This window comes from Danio rerio, chromosome 6, assembly GCF_052040795.2.
Source record: "Danio rerio strain M-AB ecotype USA chromosome 6, GRCz13ab, whole genome shotgun sequence".
Lineage (NCBI taxonomy): Eukaryota > Metazoa > Chordata > Actinopteri > Cypriniformes > Danionidae > Danio > Danio rerio.
The window spans coordinates 2035001-2057500 of record NC_141026.1 but is presented as its reverse complement, the minus strand read 5'-3'; the positions used below and the strand labels follow the sequence as shown (position 1 = coordinate 2057500).

At 36.4% G+C, this 22500-nt stretch overlaps 1 protein-coding gene across 3 annotated transcripts in view; it reads left to right on the top strand.

The window, feature by feature from the left end:
- The window catches only part of plxna1b (plexin A1b), a 744633-nt gene that overhangs the window by 658116 nt on the left and 64017 nt on the right, over window positions 1-22500 (top strand). For all 3 annotated transcript variants that reach the window (XM_087255665.1, XM_087255664.1, NM_001110010.1), the window contains 2 exons: window positions 8572-8686; window positions 14689-14889. In XM_087255665.1, the coding sequence (XP_087111791.1) occupies window positions 8572-8686; window positions 14689-14889 (316 nt within the window). The remainder of the gene's footprint in view (window positions 1-8571; window positions 8687-14688; window positions 14890-22500) is intronic.

The following is a 22500-nucleotide window of genomic DNA, read 5'->3' as shown; positions in this document are numbered from 1 at the left end:
AAGCCTTTTGTGTCTCCAGAATGTGTCTGTAAAGTTTCAGCTCAGATTATTTATTATGCCTTTCATAAGTTTCTATTTTATAGCTGTGAGCAGCAGGTAGCGGTTTTTGTGTACTGGGCCTTTAAGGCTAGTCTTCCCCGCCCACTGTTTCCACGTGCCTGTCAGCATGCCTTAATCTCCTCCCAATATGACAGTATATTCACTATACCTACACAGATGTCTGTCCAAACAGCTTGAAGAGTAGATTGTCCCTGTAGATGCCCTTTAAACAAAACAGAAATACGATGTATATGCAGAGTTCAGCAGCTAATCAGCCGGAATCAGCTGAGGTGATGAGACCAGCGAGACCTAGCTGTCACTCAAGAGGCCACGCCCTTAATTATGCAGACTTAATATAAACAAAATGATGGGTTATAAAATAATTCACCCCCTCACAGCTGTCATGAAGAGTAATATTAGCTATATCAAGCAAAATCGTTCTTTGTAGCAGGCTGTAAGCAGCTTATTTCTGCTGTAAAGTCGGCCATTTTTAACAGTGGGGTTGATAGAAATCTGCTCTATATGGAGCCAGGACTAGCGGAAGTTCCATGAATTGCGGTTTCAGTCACTTCCGTATTTGCTTTTGAGGGAGAGTGAGAGGTTGCAACTTGGATGTAATGCATGATGAGAAGCAGACACGCACATGGAAGCAGTGGGCGGGGAGAAGCAGCTCATTTGCATTCAAAGGGCACCTATTTTACCCATTTTTCCAGATTTAATATAAGTCTTTTGTGTCTCCAGAATGTGTCTGTAAAGTTTCAGCTCAAAACACCCATCCGATTATTTATTAGACCTTTCATAAGTTGCTATTTTATAGCTCTGAGCAGCAGGTAGCGGTTTTTGTGTATTGGGTCTTTCCACGTGCCTGTCAGCATGCCTTCATAAGGGAGAGCGGGAGGTTGTAACGCATGATGAGAAGCAGACACGCATATGGGAGTAGTGGGCGGGGTGAGGCAGCTCATTTGCATTTAAAGCCACAGGCTACAAAAACAGCTCCACTGTACTCAGACAGCAGAAAGGGCAGATTCTGGAGGCTATAGTACATAATCTGATGGGTATTTTCAGCTGAAATTTACAGACACTAAAGAAGATGACAAAGGCGCATCTAACATCTTGCAAAAGAGGTAAAATAGATGCCCTTTAAGGCTTTTGTTGTGGAGATGAACATCTCCCCACAGATATTTATGGGGTTTATCATCATACACTGCCTTTTCATCTAGAATGTTATTAAATTCATATTTTTAACTTGAGTTACTCCATTCAAAAGCTGATCATTTTTATGTTTTAGCTGATTTTTTTACAAAATACGTCCTTTATAATAATGCATATATAGTTGTTATTTTCAGGGATGATTCAATCACTCATTTTCCTTCAGCTTAGTCTCTTTATTTATCAGGGGTCACCACAGCGGAATGAACCACCAACATATGTAGCATATGTTTTATGCAGTGGATGCCCTTCCAGCTGCAACCCAGTACTGGGAAACACCCATACACACTCATTCACCCATGCACACGCATAAACTATGGCCAATGTGTTTGGACTGTGGGGGGAAACCGGAGCAAACCCACGCCAACACTGGGGAGAACATGCAAACTCCACACAGAAATGCAAACTGGCCCAGCCGGGACTCGAACCAGCCACCGTGCCGCTCAGGGATGATCAATGCAATGTTTTTTTTCTTTATAAGCCACGGTCGAGCGCTGCATTATAATGAGAATTTAGGAAAATGTGGATGATTCTCGTGACAATAATCTAATGGCGGTGCAGATCATCTTACCGGCTCTAGAAATCAGCTTAATTCTCTTATCCTGCAAAATGGAGTCTCCTTGTGTTTTTGGGCTGAAACCTGAGCTGATGGTGTGTGTGTGTGAGATCCTCCAAATGGACAGTCAGAGGTGTTCAGTGTCCAGAGCTGCGTCTTAATGGGAGCCGAGAAAATTAAAGGGTTCGATTTCAGCTCCTCGTGTGTGTGTGTGTGTGTGTGTGTGTGTGTGTGTGTGTGCGTGTGTGAGCAACCGTGCACATGCATGTGCATATGTGCGTGTGTGTGTGTGTGTGTAAATGTGTATGTGAGCATTCATGTTGCGTATGTGAGGGTGTTTTAGGATGTGTGCAGGTATATGCAGTTCCCACTTTATGTGTGTGTGCGTGCATATGCTGTATTTGAATGAGTGTGTGAGAGCATGCATGAGCGTGTGTGCATGTGTTGTATGTGAGGTTGTGTGTGTGTTTGTGAGACCATGCACATGTTCATTTTTGCGTGTGTATGTGGGTTTGTGTGTTTGAATGCATGCATGTGTGTGTGCATGTGAGGTGTGTTTATGTGCATTTGGATTTGTGTGAGTGTGTGTAAGGTGTGTTTGTCAGTTTGTGTGTGTGTGTGTTACTGTGCTTGTGTCTTTGTCTGGGCCTGTAAATGTGTGTTGTGTGTGTGTGTGTGCACAATCTGTGTGAGATTGTGTGCACTTGAGGTCTTTGTTTGAGTCAGAATGTGCGCGCGTTTGTGTATGTGACAGTGTGTGTGTGAAGAGTTTTGTCTCTGTAGCACTATGTTTGTGTGTGTGTAAACATTTTTGTGTGTGTGGGACAATGTTTGTGTGTGTGAGTGTGTGTGTGTGTTTGTTTGTGTGTGTGTTTGTGTGTGTTTAAATATTTAAATATTTTATCCGTCTAGTGTGTATGAGATGATGATGATGTGTGTGTGTGTGTGTGTGTGTGTGTGTGTGTGTGTGTGTTTGTGTGTGTGTGTGTGTGTGTGTGTGTTTGTGTTTAAATATTTAAATATTATATCCGTCTAGTGTGTATGAGATGATGTGTGTGTGTGTGTGTGTGTGTGTGTGTGTGTGTGTGTGTGTGTGTGTGTGTGTGTGTGTGTGTGTGTGTGTAAAGATATTCGTGTGTGTCTGTCAGTGTCTATGTTTGTGTGTGTCTGTGTAAATTTTTTGTGTGTGTGGGACGATGTGTGTGTCTGTTTGTGTGAGTGTTTAAACATTTTTGCGTGTGTATGGGACCCTGTGTGTGTCTGTGTGAGGGGTTTATGCTGATCAGTGTGAGGGGCTTAAGCGCAGGACGGCCCACATCAGTGGCTCCAGACGGGACGGGATTAAACCCTCTCTCTCTGTGGGGATTGTGGTGCAGGGGTCAGCAGGAGAAATAAGGTCAGCTTTATTATTATCTCTGCGCTGCTTATTTAAAGACATCTCGGTCTCAGCCGCAGCAGATTGGACGGGTTACTGTGAGTGCTGGAGCGAGGAGACACTAGCAGAAAGACAAGCTGGAGCAGAGTTATCAAGTGGAGATGAATATTTGATGAAAGAGCTGAATGAAAAGCACAGTGTGATTGATGGATGCTCAGGCTGAATCATGCTCCCAATCATTTCAGATGATCCACTATAACAATCAGTTTGGTTTTAGAAAGAATTAAATAAAAGTATTTAATGGTATTTAGACAATATAAAACTATGGTGTATTTGTGGTTTTAGACAATAATATCAATGATGGTATGGTATATTAATGGTTTTAGACAATAGTATAAAAATGTTATGGTTTATTTATGATTTTTGACAATATAAAGGTATTTCATGGCATAATAATGGATTTAGACATTAATATCAAAGTATTTTGATATATTTGTGGTTTTAGACAATAGTATAAAAGTATTTTATGGTGTATTCATGGTATATTTATGTTTTTAGACACATTAAAAGTATTTCATGGTAAATTAATGGATTTAGACAATAATATCAAAGTATTTTTGGTATATTTGTGGATTAAATGTTATAATAACAGATTTAGACAATAATATCAAAGTTTTATGGTATATTAATGGTTTTAGATAATCATATTGAAGTTTTGTAGGGTTTATTTATGGTTTTAGAAACATTATTAAAGTATTTCTGGTATATTAATGGATTTAGACTACAATATTAAAGGTTTATGGTATATTTATGATATATTAATGGATTTAGACAATCATATTAAAGGTTTGTGGTATATTTCTGGTATATTAATGAATTTAGACAAAAATATTAAAGTTTTATGGTATTTTTGTGGTATATTGATTGATTTAGACAATAATATTAAAGGTTTATGGTATATTTGTGGTATATTTATGGATTTAGACAATAATATTAAAGTTTTATGGTATATTTGTAGATTGAGACAATAATATCCAAGTATTTTATAGTATATTTATGGATTTGGACAATACTATGAAAGTATTTTATGGTATATTTCTGGTATATTAATGGATTTAGACTACAATATTAAAGGTTTATGGTATATTTATGATATATTAATGGATTTAGACAATCATATTAAAGGTTTGTGGTATATTTCTGGTATATTAATGAATTTAGACAAAAATATTAAAGTTTTATGGTATTTTTATGGTATATTGATTGATTTTAGACAATAATATTAAAGTTTTATTGTATATTTGTGGTATATTAATGGATTTAGACAATAATATTAAAGGTTTATGGTATATTTGTGGTATATTTATGGATTTAGACAATAATATTAAAGGTTTATGGTATATTTGTGGTATATTTATGGATTTAGACAATAATAAAGGTTTATGGTATATTTGTGGTATATTTATGGATTTAGACAATAATATTAAAGGTTTATGGTATATTTGTGGTATATTTATGGATTTAGATAATAATATTAAATGTTTATGGTATATTTATGGTATATTAATGGATTTAGACAATAATATTAAAGGTTTATGGTAAATTTGTGGTATATTTATGGATTTAGACAATAACATAAATTTTTATTGTATATTTGTAGATTGAGACAATAATATCCAAGTATTGTATGGTATATTTATGGATTTGGACAATACTATGAAAGTATTTTATGGTATATTTATGGTATTTAATGGTTTTAGACATAATAATATAATCATATTTTATAGTTTATTTTCTGGTTTTAGGAAGTAGTTATATAAAAGTATATTTTGGTTTTAAAAACAATAATATAAACACATTCCCGCCCACATTCAAGAGTAAAGGTTTTGAGATTTGAGAAAGTTTTGAGAAGTTTTATGCGTTTTTTTCTGCAAAACACAAGCAAATAGTGCCATACGTTTTGAGAGAACTACATTATAAAAGACAGATAACAGATAAAAAAAAACAAATATCCCTGCAAAATCAGATTTTCATCACTCTAGTTAATATTTTTACCAGTAATGTAGCGTAAAACATGTTAAACGTGTTCTCTTATAGACTTGTTTTCAGTTGTCTCTCCATACTTACGACTGTGACATTTATAGATTATTTATAGATTTTTCACGTAAACACATCTCACATGTGGTTGTTATATGTATGTATGTATGTATGTATCCGTGTGTGCGTGCGTGCGCATGTGTGTGTGTGTGTGTGCGTGTATGCGTGTGTGTATGCGTGTGTGTGTGTGTGTCACCTGTAATCATTTGTCCTCCATCATGACCACCCTCTGCATTTATTCATGCTGATTAGCAGATTATGAGTCTCTGGAGACGCAGCTTTAACAGACTGACAAATGGTGCCTCGATGGGGGATCATTACCTAAACACACACACACACACACACACACACACACACACACACACACTTAAGCACATGTGCTTTGGTTCCTCATGAGACTCGGAAATGCCACAATCCTGCAGGATCTGGTTGTACATTGGTTAAACTCAAATGCTCGTGAAACGTTTTTAAAACTTTAATGAAAAACCCAGTGCGTGATTAACTATACCAGCAGCTTTATAAAGAATCGCTTTTGCTTAATCACTGATGTCCTCATCCGCTTTCATTTGTTTCAAATGTTTCATTTCTTTTCAATTATTATTTGTAGTTTTTGAGTTTGTTTGCTTTCTTTTCTTTCTTCATGCATTTCTTTCCTTTATTATGTATTTTCTTTCTGTCTTTCTTTCTTTCTTTCTTTTTTTCTTTCTTTCTTTCTTTCCTTCCATCCATCCATCCATCCATCCATCCATCCATCCATCCATCCATCCATCCATCCATCCATCCATCCATCCATCCATCCATCCATCCATCCATCCATCCATCAATCTATCCGTCTATCTATCTATCTATCTGTCTGTCTATCTATCTGTCTGTCTGTCTGTCTGTCTGTCTGTCCGTCTGTCCGTCCGTCCGTCCGTCCGTCCGTCCGTCCGTCCGTCCGTCCGTCCGTCCGTCCGTCCGTCCGTCTGTCATTCTATAGTTCTATCTATCGTTCTATCTATCCTTCTTTCTTTTTGTATATCTTTCTTTATGCATTTATTTCTTTATGCGTATATTTATATACTGAAACACAAAGTTTTTTAATGTTTAACATAATTTTTTTTATCATTTCTTGCAATTGTTATAGATATTTTAATTTGTCTTTATGGTTTTATAAAGATTGTTTTGTTTGTTAATAACATCAGAAGTAAATAAATAACTCTTGCCTGAAAAAATGTATACATTGAGCAAAAAAAATATATATATTTATAACTATAAGGATGATTTAAATCAGAATGATCTAATATATATTATAAATCAGTATTTCCTAATTGATCTGGAAACACAGTCGAATCCTCTGTAAGGCTGAAAGCGTTGAAATTTCATTAAGCAATCATTCCTCATCTGTGATTGGACAGCTGTTCTCGACAGAGCAGCTGATTGGTCAATTAGAGCTGAGGCTTTAAACAGTGATGAGGTCAGAGCTCTTTGTCCTTAAGCATCGATTAATGTCACAGACTGAACAAAGCGCTGGACTTAATACTGAATAATTGAAACAAATGGCTTTATATTGTGGTCAGAATCCTCCCATGGCTTTAGAGTGTCTGAGAAACTGAATCTAATTAACAATGAGACGTTTTAAACTCATTCTGTGTGATTTATAAGCTTTTTGAGAAATGAGGACTCCACCAATGTCCTCATATTTCACCTCCTTTTTGTAATACCTGTGTCATACCCATGTCATTATACAGATTTGTGTCCTGATATGTCACAAAACACACTCACAAACACACACACACACTAATCAACTGCATGGATCAAGAAATAACTGCGAAACAGGTTTGAAAGCAAGAGAAAATCCATTATATACCGAGAAGAATCCTAATTACACTTTATTATTATTATAATCATTAGTATTAATTTACTTGTTTATATCCATCTGCCTTTCCTGAATCATTTATAGTGTATACGCTACTTAATTTCCGTTTGTCTGCTTATTAATAATTAGCGATTTTCAGATTACAAATGAAGTTATTAGACAGACGTTGCAGAGAAAGCAGCTTTACAGAATGAGCAAAAATAAAATTGTCATGCTAATATAAAAACTTTTCATCACTTTATTTTTTTATTTTGTCTAATGTTAAGTATTTAAAATAATAATAATTTATTCAAAGTAAAATATTACAATGGTAATAATAATATTGATAATAATAATGGGAAAAATAGTAAAATATAATAATATAATACATTAGTAAAGACGATAAAATACAATAATAATAATAAAGAAGATAACATATAATAATAATAATAATATTAATAGTTATAATAATAATAATAATAATAATAACTGAATATAATAATAGTAATAATAATAATACAAATGTAATAATGATAGTAATAATAATAATATAATAATAGTAAAGATAAAATAATAATATTAATAAATATAATATAATAATAAAAATAAATAAATAACAATAAATAAACATAATTATAATATAATAGTACAACAACTACTACTAATAATAAAATAATTGAGATAACAATAATAGTAATAACATTAAAGATAATACCATATAATAATAATAAAAATAATAATAATAATAAATAACAAATAAATGTATTAATAATAGAAATACAGATCATAATTATAATGAGCATAATAAATATAAATAAAATGATAATAATAACATTAAAGACAATTCCATATAATGATGATGATAAAAATAATAATAATAATAATGAATATAATAATACAAATATAATAATAATAATAACAACAACAATAATAATAATAATAATAAAAATATATATATAACAAATATAACAAATATAATAATAATAACTGAAATAATAATACCATTAAAGACCATACCATATAATAATAAAAAAACAATAATAATAATAATGATAATGAATACATACCGATTGTACCAATTGTATAAAAATTACTTTCATTGTTATTGATGCAGTTATCATCCTGGTCTAGAACCATTACTTTAGTCACCGTGGTGTCCTCTGCAGGCAGCTGTCTAAGTAGACTGTATGCAGAGCTTCTCTCTTCTATCTACAGTCTTCATGTTTTAATGGGAAATCCCGGTCTCGTCTTGATCTCTCTCTCTCTCTTTTGTCATCCCTCACCTTCCCTCTTAAAGCACATAATAAAGTGGATGTTTGAAGGGAACGAGGGATTATTTCACGTGCAGTATGAGAGTGAATGAGGTCAAAGTGAAGGACGCATGTATATGTTATATGCATTTCTTGTGTGTGTGTGTGTGTGTGTGTCTGACCAAGTCTGTTTTTTTCTGTTCTTCAGGTGTTTGTCGTGTGTGAACGGCTCTTTTCCATGCCACTGGTGTAAATACAGACATCTGTGCACTCAGAACGCAAACGACTGCTCCTTTCAAGAGGGACGAGTGAACATGTCTGAGGTAAGAGACGCATCCTAAAACTAACACTCACTTGTGATCACACTGTTGTGCTTTAAGGGATAAAATACAAATGGTTTGTAATATTATACATCTATTTAATGCAATTAAAAATCAAATCAATTTTAAGGATGACAGACATAAAATAAAAGTCGTTTGTGGGAAGAAATTAATACATTTTAGTTTAGCATAAGTATTTACATTGCACTCATAATGCATAGTTTTCCCCCTCAGACTTCTTATTTAAAATGTAAACATGAAATTAAATTTCTTTGCATGCAACATTTATGAAAATAAATAGAAAAAAAATCCTCATATTTCATCCTGAGCGAATCAAATGCATGCAAACAAGCCACGCCCCTTATGCTAATTTAATATTGGACGCATTACATCACAGGTGCTTCACGTGGCACAGTAATGCTCTGCAAACAGCATTTGAGACGCAGTTGTAATGATGATGGGGTGTGTATGTGTATGTGTGTGTGTTGATTTGTGTGGACGCTGAAAGCTGACGCTGGTGTGTGTTTATCACTGCGCTGTGAAGTCTGTCCTCATCTGAAACCTGATCTCCTGTGGAGGATAAGACCAGAGAGTGTGTTTATCATGTTGACGAAATGGTGCTATCCCATCATTCTGTTCTTTAAAAGATACACTGCTTACTACGGCTGCTCGACATTGGAAAAATCGAACATTGCAGTATTTGGTTATTCTGCAATAGGGTTGGATTAATAGATGATGCCATTGCTAATTTCTGATAGACATCACGATGCTGAGCCGCCATCACGATCCTACGCCACACACCATTGCAGCTGCAACCCACTTGCGAAAAATACACACTCAGGCCCTGTTTACACTAGTAATACCTCTTAGTTTTAAAATGACATGTGGACAATCCACGTCCACTCTGGTGTTTCCACACTATACCGCTGAAACTGCACATCATATGACTACACACACACACTGTCATGCACTGCAGCATCTGAGCTCCAGTAGTCAGCCCAGAGAGCAGTGTGCGTCAGACAGTTTAAGGATGTACTGCTGGATGGATATATTGAATAATTGTTCACCTGGGCCCTCGTGTACGAAGACTTGCGTTGAATTCATACCAAAACATTGCGTACGCACAAAAAATCAGATGCATGGAACACTGCATATGCTGAATCCCATGCATACTCTCTTTATACATCTGACATAATGGGAAACTGAGTGCACGTGCACGAGCGCAAAGCCCCTCCCTGTCTCCTTATAAATATGGTAATGACTCCACTTTGGCAAAACCAATCGAAAAAGCAATGGCAGAAGCAAGCAAGAAGAGAAACTTTACTCAATGTGAAGTGGAGGTGATTTTATATTATTTATTTATTTCATTTATTTATTTTATTTTTTTATTTAATTTGTAATTTTTGATTTAACTTGATTTATTTTTTATTTTTTTATTTTTTTATTCGATTTATTTATTTTATTCGATTTATTTATTTTTTTATTTAATTTAATGTAATTTTTTGTACTTTATTTTTAATTGATTTAATTTAATTTAATTTAATTTTATTTTATTTTATTTTATTTTATTTTATTTTATTTTATTTTAATTTTATTTAATTTAATTTTATTTTATTTAATTTTATTTAATTTAATTTTATTTTATTTTATTTTATTTATTAAATTATATTTAAAGTTTTTTATTTAATTTAATTAAATTTTTTATACATTTTTTTATTTAAAAAATTTTATTTGAGTTTTTATGTTTTAATTAAATTGAATGTTTACTTAAACATTTTTTAAATATTTTTTTTTATTTAGCCTTTATATTTCACTATATTTCAATACTAGTTTCAATACTTTGCGAAATGTCATTTCATCTACCTAAATCATCAACCAAAATTATTTGCTTTTCTTTTTTAATCAAAAGTAAATAGTTTTGAGTGTGCTACAGAAGAGCATGCAAACTTTGGGACATTAACCTTCGACATTAACATACTGTTATAAAAATACACATCCTCAGCGCAGTGCATTGTGGGTAAAAGAATACACACAGATCTGCACCAGAAACAGTAGATCATCAGGGTAACTTTGGAATGCACATATTACATACTATCAGTTGCAACACACTCATTTTATTTTCAAATACTATTAAGGACCTATAATAGGTGAATTGGGACACAGAATTCACTCTTTTCTGTCATCTTTTGGCTTTGTTTGCTCCGTTTTTGTCTTCTGTTCATATCCGCCGCCCGGTTTTATCTCTTTCTCTCTGTAATATTGATGGTTGGGATGTGTTGGGCAGCTGAAGCGCAGATCTAATCCACTTTGAATAATTAAACTAGAGGAGAAGGAGGTGCAGTGAAATGACTTTATCTGACTGATTACTTCCTCCCTCTCTCTCTCTCTCTCTCTCTCTCTCTCTCTCTCCTCGTCTTCTGTCTTTGTTCTTGCATCTTCTCACGGTTTATATGTATGTCTCTTTTTTAGCACATGTACCCTTCAGCTGCTGCGCTGCCTACCTAGACTGTATTTTTAGGCCCGGTTGGCGCTTATGATGCGGAGCCTGTTCCAAAAGATAGGCAGCAGCCGGTGCTGTATTTTAAGATAACTCGTTTCTGTTGGATACTAAAATGGAATCGTATTGTGTTCTGAGAAGACAGTCCCAGAATGCACTGGGGTGAATCATGAACTACACTGCATTCAGAGGGAATCATTGTATTTGTCAGGTTTGCACATGAATAATGGCACACTATAGCCGCATATCCACCGAAGCGCTTTTAGAAACGCTTAGCTGTGAGCATTCATGCAGACCAGAGTTTATTTTTTCAGCCGGTTGCTATGATACAGAGCATCACTTGCTTTAAATGCAAATGAGATTTTTTTCAGAAAAGGGCGGAGTCACAAGTGCCTGTGTGGCAGCATAGTGGCAGAAATATAACAGGACTAGCGTTATCTGTGTGAAAAAGGTCAAATGTGTGCATCAGTGTCTGCCACAGGACCCGACCAGTTTTCTTGCAGCGCAGGAATAAATTTCCGAGTAATTGTTCTATGTTTATAGAAATATTGCTGATATGATAAAAGAAATGCAAATGTTTGTAAATCTGACTTTAAAAGAGTTTTACCAGCCACAAACCTCACCGCACATCCCTAGATAGCCCTTGAAACAGATTTTTCCAGGACCACAACTGGGATTGGACCCTAATGGCTAATAGATGGCTGCTTCTCACTCAGGGCTGCTGTCTATGCTAATGAGGGAGAGATGGGCACTAGTGGGCGGAGCTTCCCCCTTTAATGACACTTACAAAAGGAAAGTGTCAATCAAAGTGTTTCTGCAGACTGCTTTTATCAAGTCTGATTATACAAATACATGTTTACCATTAGAAGCTGGTTATATTCACAGTCTGTTCCCACACAATTGTGTTTAAACCACTTATTAAAGTTAGTTTTGGATAGTAGGTCCCCTTTAAAGGCCACTCATGTAGACAGCACTCACTAGGGAGCACAGGATGCATATAGAGAGAATGTCGATGGGTAATCGCACACACACAAGAGCCCTGACATCGAAACCACGCTTGCTTTCCATTCAATTTAACACAGAACTATTTAAATGAGGCCATTTAATTTAAATAAATTGAATTTAAAGATTGAAATTAGTTCAGCACTCTGGCTGGAGAATGATCAGTGGCTTTCTGATGGGCTTCTTGAAGTCGTATTACGGCTCATTTTCCATTTATTGCGCAGAGCTGTTTTCTTCTGTGCTGAAAGTGGATTTTATGGTGCTCGTGCTTCGGGTGTGAAGATCTGTGTTTTAATGGTTCCTGTGGCCCTGCGCACTCGAACAAATATTAATGTTTCACGGTGGGAGATGGGGAGGCTTTATCAGTACATTCGCCTATTGTTTAAGAAAATGCAGCTTTTGGTGCCGTTATTAATAAACGAGTTTGTGGTTGCATGTTCTTTATGTACGTAAGTATGCATGTGTATATTCAGATAAATATTATGATGCAGTGACTGTTTGGACTTGTAAAGCTTTCCTTGAAATGTATGGTTTCTAAACTTTCTCCTGGAACATATTGGAATATTGTACTCAGCAAACGTTCTTCCTGTGCCTGTAACATCTCCATCTGTCCGTCTGCTGTGGTTACAGGCGTGTGGGAGTCACAAAACCAGCGCTGTTTCCACAAATAACACTCCTGAAATCAGCAGAACTTCCTCTGGTTTGAGGAGGAATCTGCTGTCTAGACACCTCCAGGAATCCATCATTTCCTGCTCGGTTTTATCCGCTTGATCTCAGAAGTGCTCCTCAAACCGCAGCGCTTTAAATACTGACTTCATGGTTTCATTTAGCTGTCATTCAGAAACACAGGATGATGATGATGATGATGGTCGGGGAACAGGAACTCGCTCTTTAGCAGACTGAAATATCTGGTCTTATAGCAGACTCACACCTGTAACGCTGTTGATATTAATAGACCTTCTCCACAATAAATAAAATAAATATAATTAAATGGAATAGTATGCGCGTAAATAATTAAAATAAATTAAAATAAAATATATTAAAATATAAAATAAAATAATAAAAAAATAAAATGAAAAAATAAAATAAATGAAAATAAATAATAAAAAAGTAAAATGGCAGTCAAGAGAGTAGATTGAAAATATGTTTTAGTGACTGGCTAATAATAATAATAATAATAATAAAATATTATATAATTAAATAATTAAAATAAATTAAAATGAGAACAAATTTAAATACATTTAATTAATAATAAATAGAATAACAAGTAATAAAATGAAAAAATAGTAAAATAAAATACAATATAATAAAAAATACATTTATTTTTACAATACAAAAACATTTGTAAAAAATTTGAAAAATACAATAATTCAAATACATTTAAATAAAATAAATTAAAACTAATTAAAATAAATTTGATTTAATTTTAAATGAAATATCTAAAATAATAAATAAAATGGAAAAATAATAAGAGAAAAGAAAAAGAAAAGAAATAATAAAATATAAAATGGCCTTCAAGAGAGCAGATTGACAATACATTTTAGTGACAAAATAGATAATAATAATATAAACAAGGACAAAATACATTCCACAAAACACCAACACCTCCTCCACAATAAATAACATAAAATAAAATAAAGTAGAATAATATGTAATTAATAAATAATTATTATTATAATTATTATGTATTTAATAAATAATTAAAACTAATTAAAATAATTTAAATTAAGTAATAAATTTAATTAAATATTCAATTAAATGACAATAAATATATAATGATAATAAATTAAATAATAATAATTAATAAAAAAAAATTTCATGGCAACCAAGAGAGCAGATTGACAATACATTTTAGTGACTAAATGGTTAATAATAACAATAATAATAATAATAATACAAATATAAACAAAGACATAATACATTCCACATAGCACCAACACCTCCTCCACAATAAATAAAATAGAATATTAAAACAAATTTAAATTTAAATGTAATAAATTAAAACAAATTAAAATAAATAAAATGTAATTAAATAATAAATCAAAAAAATATTAAATAAAAATTATGAATATAAATAAATAAATAAATAAAGTAAAAATATTAAAAAATAATAACATATAAATGAATAAATAAAATAAAATAAAATAAAATAAAATAAAGAGGAAAAAAGCAATACAGACTTCCCTCAGAATCCCTTATAGCTCCTCAGGCCTGACGTGCACTCATCCAGTCAGGGTTTGCAGACTCATGTTTTATTCCTGGCGTGTGCAGCAGTGATGTATTCTGGGAAGTTCTCCAGATATTGTCTGTGTCCAGCTCATTTCTCCTCCAGGTCTTTGCTTGACATTTTCCCCACATGTTCCCCATCAGGCCTGTTTAAGCAGACGTCAAACACATCAGAGTGAGCGATACCTGGACCGTCCTTCCTGGGTTGTGTTGTTTTAAAGAGAATGATTCCTCTTTCCAGATGTGTTTGCATGAATGGGTTTTGCTCTGTGTTTTACAGGACTGTCCTCAGATCCTGCCGTCCACAGAGATATACATTCCCGTGGGCGTCCCCAAGCCGATCACACTGTCGGCCCGGAACCTTCCGCAGCCTCAGTCCGGACAGAGGAACTACGAGTGTGTGTTCCACATCCAGGGGGAAACACACAGCGTGACGGCGCTGCGCTTCAACAGCTCCAGCATACAGTGCCAGAAAACCACAGTGAGTCTCACACACACACAGACACACAGACTCACGCTCACACACACACTCACACTCACTGATCTAATCTAATGAGTTCTAACGAGAGGAGTGTTAGATAAAAACAGTATTTCAGTCCAAACACACACACACACACACACACACACATACAGTGTCTTATTGTTTAGTTGAAGCAGCACAGATGGTGAAGGATTGGTCCTGCTGTCCGCTAGTGGAAGCAGAAAGTTCTCTGGCAGCGTCTGAGCTTTATAAACAGAGCATGTCTGTCTGGATTGGGTGTGTTTTTGGACATCAGCTCTTCATGTTGTCTTGCTTTGGCGCTCAGTTTCTCTGTGTTCTTGTGGTTTGGATATGAAGGCTCTTCTTGCACCCTAGTGGTCAGAAACAGACCCACACAGGAACACACACTCCTCCATCATCCTGCTGCTCCTCTAGTCATCTGAAGCGCTGGAGCTTGACCAGATGGACAACCAGAGCTGATAATATACACTCACCGGCCACTTTATTAGGCACACCTGTCATTTAGGCATGTAGACATGGTCAAGACGATCTGCTGCAGTTCAAAGCGAGCATCAGAATGGGGAGGAAAGGGGATTTAAGTGAGTTTGAATGTGTCTTGGTTGTTGGTGCCAGACGGGCTGCTCTGAGTATTTCAGAAACTGCTGAACTACTGGGATTTTCATGCACAACCATCTCTAGGGTTTACAGAGAATGCTCCGACAAAGAGGAAATATCCAGTGAGCGGCAGATCTGTGGGCGCAAATGCCTTGTTGATGCCAGAGGTCAGAGGAGAATGGCCAGACTGGTTCCAGATGATAGAAAGGCAACAGTAACTCAAATAAGCACTCGATACAACCGAGCTCTGCAGAAGAGCATCTCTGAACACACAACACGTCCAACCTTGAGGCGGATGGGCTACAGCAGCAGAAGAGCACACCGGGTGCCGCTCCTGTCAGCTAAGAACAGGAAACTGAGGCTACAATTCACACAGACTCACCAAAACTGGACAATAGAAGATTGGAGAAACGTTGCTGCTCTGATGAGTCTCCATTTCTGCTGACACATTCAGATGCTCGGCTCAGAATTTGACCACAACATGAAAGCATGGATCATCCTGCCTTGTATCAGCGGTTCAGGCTGGTGGTGGTGGTGTAATGGTGTGGGGGAGATTTTCTTTGGGTCCATTAGTACCAATTGAGCATCAACACCACAGCCTACCTGAGTATTGCTGCTGACCATGTCCATCCCTTCATGAGCACAGTGTCTCTATCTTCTGATGGCTACTTCCAGCAGGATAACACACCATGTCATAAAGCGTGAATCATCTCAGACTGTTTTCTTGAACATGACGATGAGCTCACTATACTCAAATGGCCTCCACAGTCCCCAGAGCTCAATCCAATAGAGCAGCTTTGGGATGTGGTGGAGCGGGAGATTGGCATCATGGATGTGCAGCCGACAAATCTGCAGCAACTGTGTGATGCTATCATGTCAATATGGAGCAAAATCTTTGAGGAACATTCCCAGTACCTTGCTAAATCCACACCACGAAGGATTAAGGCAGTTCTGAAGGCAAAAGGGGGTCCAATCCAGTACTAGTAAGGTGTACCTAATAAAGTGGCCGGTGAGTGTATGTCAGCATTTACTGTATTTTAATATCTGATTAACATTCTCGTTTAATAATAGACATTGTCTGTATTTTTCAGAGTGGTTGATATATTAAATCTTAATGTATTGGAAGCTCAATAATCTGGGATCCTGTCACTGTTTCATACACTTGGTGAATGTCATCCAGCATCAGCGCAGACTGTCAGTGTTTAATCCATCTTGCATGAAGATTATTCAGTCTGTCAGAAAGCACAATAGAAATGAATAGAGCAGCAATGGTACAGCATGTGTGTGTGTGTGTGTGCTTGCATGCGTGTGCACACATTTTTGCTTGTGTGTGTGTGAGGTGCAGCAGAGTTCAGATGAGAACCAATTAGAGGAGACAGCGATAAAAAATGATGATTAATTACGCTTTGAGGGCGACACAGCAGTAATAGACACTACGGTAAAGAAAAATGAAGCACGAGAACAGAGAGAGAGACTGTAGCCGCAGGCCGCTCAGAAAAGAGGAGAAGAAACTCGCTACACCTTATCTCGTGAGAAAGAGCGTGTGTGTGTGTGTGTGTGTGTGCGTGTCAGGAGAGCAGATATAGAGCTGGCTTAAATCATTAGTCTTTTAAGAGAGCAATATTATTTTAATGGCAGCTCTACGAACATGAGAGTTAGAATATGCATTATTCTCTCGCTCTTAACTGATTTGTGAATGAAAAAGATATAAGATCTGATCTGGCATCAGCAGTATGTGCGTCCATAACATTTAATTTAGTGCATTGCTTTATTCTCTGTGTCTGTGCTGCTATTCATGTGCATCAGTCTCTCGTGTAAAGCTTTTAGAGCGGATGAGTCTGAATGTGCTGTTATTCTAATATGTGATTGCTCTGGGGGTTTCCAGACACAGGGGTCCATGTTTTAACATCCTACAGTTTAGCTTCAGGACACAATAGCAGGGGTCAGAGGAAGGACAGGGTCATTAAACCATCAGCAGGATCACTAAATCAACATGCATGAGACTCAAAGCACAGAGCGTCTGGAAACTGCAACAGGCGTGTGACCTGAACTATCTTATTATAGCTGTGAGAAGTGCACTTCATAGTGATGTTCGTAAATAGCTTGATTTTCCTTGTGGGCCGATCGTGGGTGGGTTGTTGATGCATCAAAACAATTCACAATGCTAAGTCATCAATAAAAGTTAAAGGGGTAGTTCATGCAAAAAATATAAAATGTCTCACTGTGTACTCTCCCACTGTTTGTGTTCTTTTAAGCATAAAAGAAGATGTTTTGAAGAATGCTGAAAAACTGTAACCATTGACTTCTATAGTATGATTTTTTTTTTTACTTTAGAAGTCAATGGTTACAGGTTTTCAGCTTTCTAATCTGTTTAAAGAGTAACAAAACTCTTTGAAACTGTTAAAGGTGAGTAAATGATGACAGAATTTTCATTTTTAGGTAAACTAGGGAATATTTATTGCAGGAATTATTTGATGACATATTAAAAGACTATTAAAGAATGACCAAAATATGTATAAAAAATATAATTTTGAATCCTTAAACATCAACTTTAGGCTTTAATTTAATACACAGTTGTTAGGGTGTTCTGTGTGATTGTACTGTGTTGCTATGGTGATGTTAGGGTATTCTATGTGGTTCCACTGTGTTGCTGAGCTGTTAAGGTGTTAGATTGGTTGTAACTGTGTTGCTTAGCAGTTTTTAGGGTGTCCATATTGTTGTACTATTGCTATGAAGTTGTTAGGGTGTTTTGTGTGATTGTTCTGTGTTGCTATGCAGCTGTTAGGGTGTTCTGTGTGAGTGTACTGTGTTGCTATGCAGATATTAGGGTGTTCTGTGTGAGTATACTGTGTTGCTATGCTGTTAAGGTGTTAGATTGGTTGTAACTGTGTTGCTTAGCAGTTGTTAGGGTGTTCCATACTGTTGTACTTTTGCTTTGTAGATTTTAGGGTGTTCTGTGTGATTGTACTGTGTTGCTATGCAGATGTTAGGGTGTTCTGTGTGATTGTGCTGTGTTGCTATGCAGTTGTTAGAGTATTCTGTGTGAGTGTACTGTGTTGCTATGCCGTTAATGTGTTAGATTGGTTGTAACTGTGTTGCTATGCAGTTGTTAGGGTGTTCCATATTGTTGTACTTTTGCTTTGCAGATGTTAGGGTGTTCTGTGTGAGTGTACTGTGTTGCTATGCAGCTGTTTGGGTGTTCTGTGTCAGTGTACTGTGTTGCTATGCAGATGTTAGGGTTTTCTGTGTGAGTGAACTGTGTTGCTATGCAGATGTTAGGGTGTTCTGTGTGAGTGTACTGTGTTGCTATGCAGATGTTAGGGTTTTCTGTGTGAGTGTACTGTGTTGCTATGCAGATGTTAGGGTGTTCTGTGTGAGTGTACTGTGTTGCTATGCAGATGTTAGGGTGTTCTGTGTGATTGTGCTGTGTTGCTATGCAGCTGTTAGGTTGTTCCATATTGTACTGTTGCTTTGCAGATTTTAGGGTGTTCTGTGTGAGTGCGCTGTGTTGGTGTGCAGATGATAGGGTGTTCTGTGTGAGTGTACTCTGTTGCTATGCAGATGTTAGGGTGTTCTGTGTGAGTGTACTATGTTGCTATCCAGTTGTTGTGGTTCCATTTGTTTGTACAGTTGCTATGCTGTTGTTAGGGTGTTTCATATTGTTGTACTGTTGCTATGCTAATGTTAGGGTGTTCTATGTGGTTGTATTGTGTTGCTATACAGTTGATGAGGACTTGGTTGTAACCGCTGCTATGTAGCTGTTAGGGTGTTCTGTGTGATTGTACTGTTTCTATGTAGATGTTCGGTTGTTCCATGTGGTTCTACTGTATTGCAATGCCATTAAGGTGTTAGATTGGTTGTAACTGTGCTGCTATGCAGTTGTTTGGGTGTCCCATATTGTTGTACTGTTGCAATGCAGTTGTTAGGGTGTTCCTTATGGTTGTACTGTTGCTATGCAGATGTTAGGGCGTTCTTTGTGGTTGTACGGTGTTGCTATAGAGATGTTAATGTGGTATATTGGTTGTAACAGTGTTGCTTTCCAGTTGTTAGGGTGTTCTATATAGTTGTACTGTTGCTATGAAGTTGTTAGTTTGTTCTATGTGGTTGTACTGTGTTGCTATGCAGATGTGAGGTTGTTCTATATAGCTGTACTGTGTTGCTATGCAGATGTTAGGTTGTTCTATGTGGTTGTACTGTGTTGCAATGCCGTTAAGGTGTTAGATTGGTTGTAACTGTTGTAACTATGCAGTTGTTAGGGTGTTCCATATTGTTGTACTGTTGCTATGAAGTTGTTAGGGTGTTCTCCATGAGTGTACTGTGTGGCTAGGGAATCGTTAAGGTGTTATATTTGTTGTAACAGTGTTGCTATGCAGATGTTAGGCTGTTCTATGTGGTTGTTATGTGTTGCTATGGCAATAGGGTGTTAGATTGGTTGGAACTGTGTTGCTATGCAGTTGTTATATTATATAATTATATAATATTTCAAACAATAATTGTTTGACATAATAAAAGACTCTATTTAAAAATAACCATTAAGTATTTTAAGTCTTTAAACATTGCAACTGTACGCTTTAATTTGTTGTGACCCCAAAGTGGAAAGTCTCATCTGTGACCTGTGTTTCTCTGAAATGATTTATTTTTAATTAATTGAAAATATTTATGTCAGTATTAGTTTTTATTGTCATTAACATAGCAAATGTCATCTCAAGCAGTTGTTTCTAAACCCTGGCTTAATTGTGCATGTCAGCAAGATGAGCACTGTGTAATCAGATGCATTCATTTTGTATGTAATGCATGCATTTCTGCCTTTATTTATTTATGCGTGTTGCATTTATTTTTAGCTTCCATTAAAGTTGTTTACTTTTCAAGTTGCCTTCACTGCTGGCTTCCGTTGTTGTCGTAGTGGTGAATAATCTTGGAGAGACATGGAAATAGAAACATGTGTTGTGCTGTGGGTGGCTGTGTTGTCTTTATATAGTATATTAGTAAATGCAATCTAACTCTTTCCAGTGATGATCATCTGCTGCTCACACACACTCAAACACAATGTCCTCTTCAGCCTCGCCGCATCATTTCTGATTTATTTAATTAGACAAGCGCTCGTCTTCCCACGCCGGTGAGAGGTTAACCGGCTGCTCAAAAGCACCAGTCTCTCGTCGAGTGGATCGACCGCACGTCTGCAGCCTGCGGGGTGAATGAATTAGCATAACATACACATGTAAGACAGACGCGCCACAACTCATGTTCATAAATCATTTTTCATTTCTCGGCTAATGAGAGGCCAAATCACTGGTGTCTTGTTAATAATCCGAGGCTGTGAATGCAAATAATGAATGACAGGTTTGTGGAACACCCTGGCAGCTGCATGGCAACCACACTATCAATTATTTAGACCACCCTGGCAACCACGTCTTAGGCATGTCATAGCCATCCGAATTGATAAAACCTTTTTGAACATCTTAGCGATTGCATAGCAACATAATACAATCACACAGAACACCCTAACAACTGCATAGCAACATTGTACTATCACACAGCACACCCTAACAACTGCATAGCACCACATGGAACACCCTAACAGCTGCATAGCAACATAGTACTATTACACAGAACACCATAACAACTGCATAGCAACACTGTACTATCACACAGAACACCCTAACAACTGCATAGCAGCATAGTACTATCACACAGCTCACCCTAAGAACTGCATAGCAACACATGGAACACCCTAACAACTGCATAGCAACATTGTACCATCACACAGAACACCCTAATAACTGCATAGCAACATAGTACTATCACACAGAACACCCTAACAACTGCATAGCAACACATGGAACACCCTAACAGCTGCATAGCAACATAGTACTATTACACAGAACACCATAACAACTGCATAGCAACATAGTACTATCACACAGAACCCCATAACAACTGCATAGCAACATAGTACTATCACACAGAACACCCTAACAACTGCATAGCAACACTGTACTATCACACAGAACACCCTAACAACTGCATAGCAACACTGTATTATCACACAGAACACCCTAACAACTGCATAGCAGCATAGTACTATCACACAGCACACCCTAAGAACTGCATAGCAACACATGGAACACCCTAACAACTGCATAGCAACATTGTACCATCACACAGAACACCCTAACAATTGCATAGCAACATAGTACTATCACAAAGAACACCATAACAACTGCATAGCACCACATGGAACACCCTAACAACTGCATAGCAACATTACACTATCACAAAGAACACCCCAACAACTGTATAGCACCACATGGAACACCCCAACAGCTGCATAGCAACATTGTACTATCACACAGAACACCCTACCAACAGCTTAGTACCCCACAGAACACCCTAACAACTGCATAGCAACACAGTACAATGACACAGAACACACTAACAACTGCATAGGAACACAGTGCAATGACACAGAACACACTAACAACTGCATAGGAACACAGTGCAATCACATAGAACACCCTAACAACTGCAATGTAAAAACACTCATATGGAACACCTTGACAACAGCATAGCAACCCAGTACAATCACACGGAATACACTAATGTCTGCACAGCAACATGGCACAATCACACAGAACACCCTAACAACTGCATAGCAACACAATATTATCACACAGAACAACCCAACAACTTCATAGCAACAGTACAATCATGGAACACCCTAACAACTGCATAGCAACAGTACAATCATGGAACACCCTAACAACTGCATAGCAACACAATACCATCACACGGAACACCCTAACAACTGCATAGCAACATAGCACAATCACACAGAACACCCTTGTGTGTAGCAGTATTTCTGCACTAAATACCCCTTCGATTACATTGACAACAACAAAAAAACAGCCTAGCAACAGCACTGTAATGTTGAATCTGCTCAGAACACTCTACGCTCACAGCACATGAGTCTTTTTTTAATGTACAGTACCTTTGTCA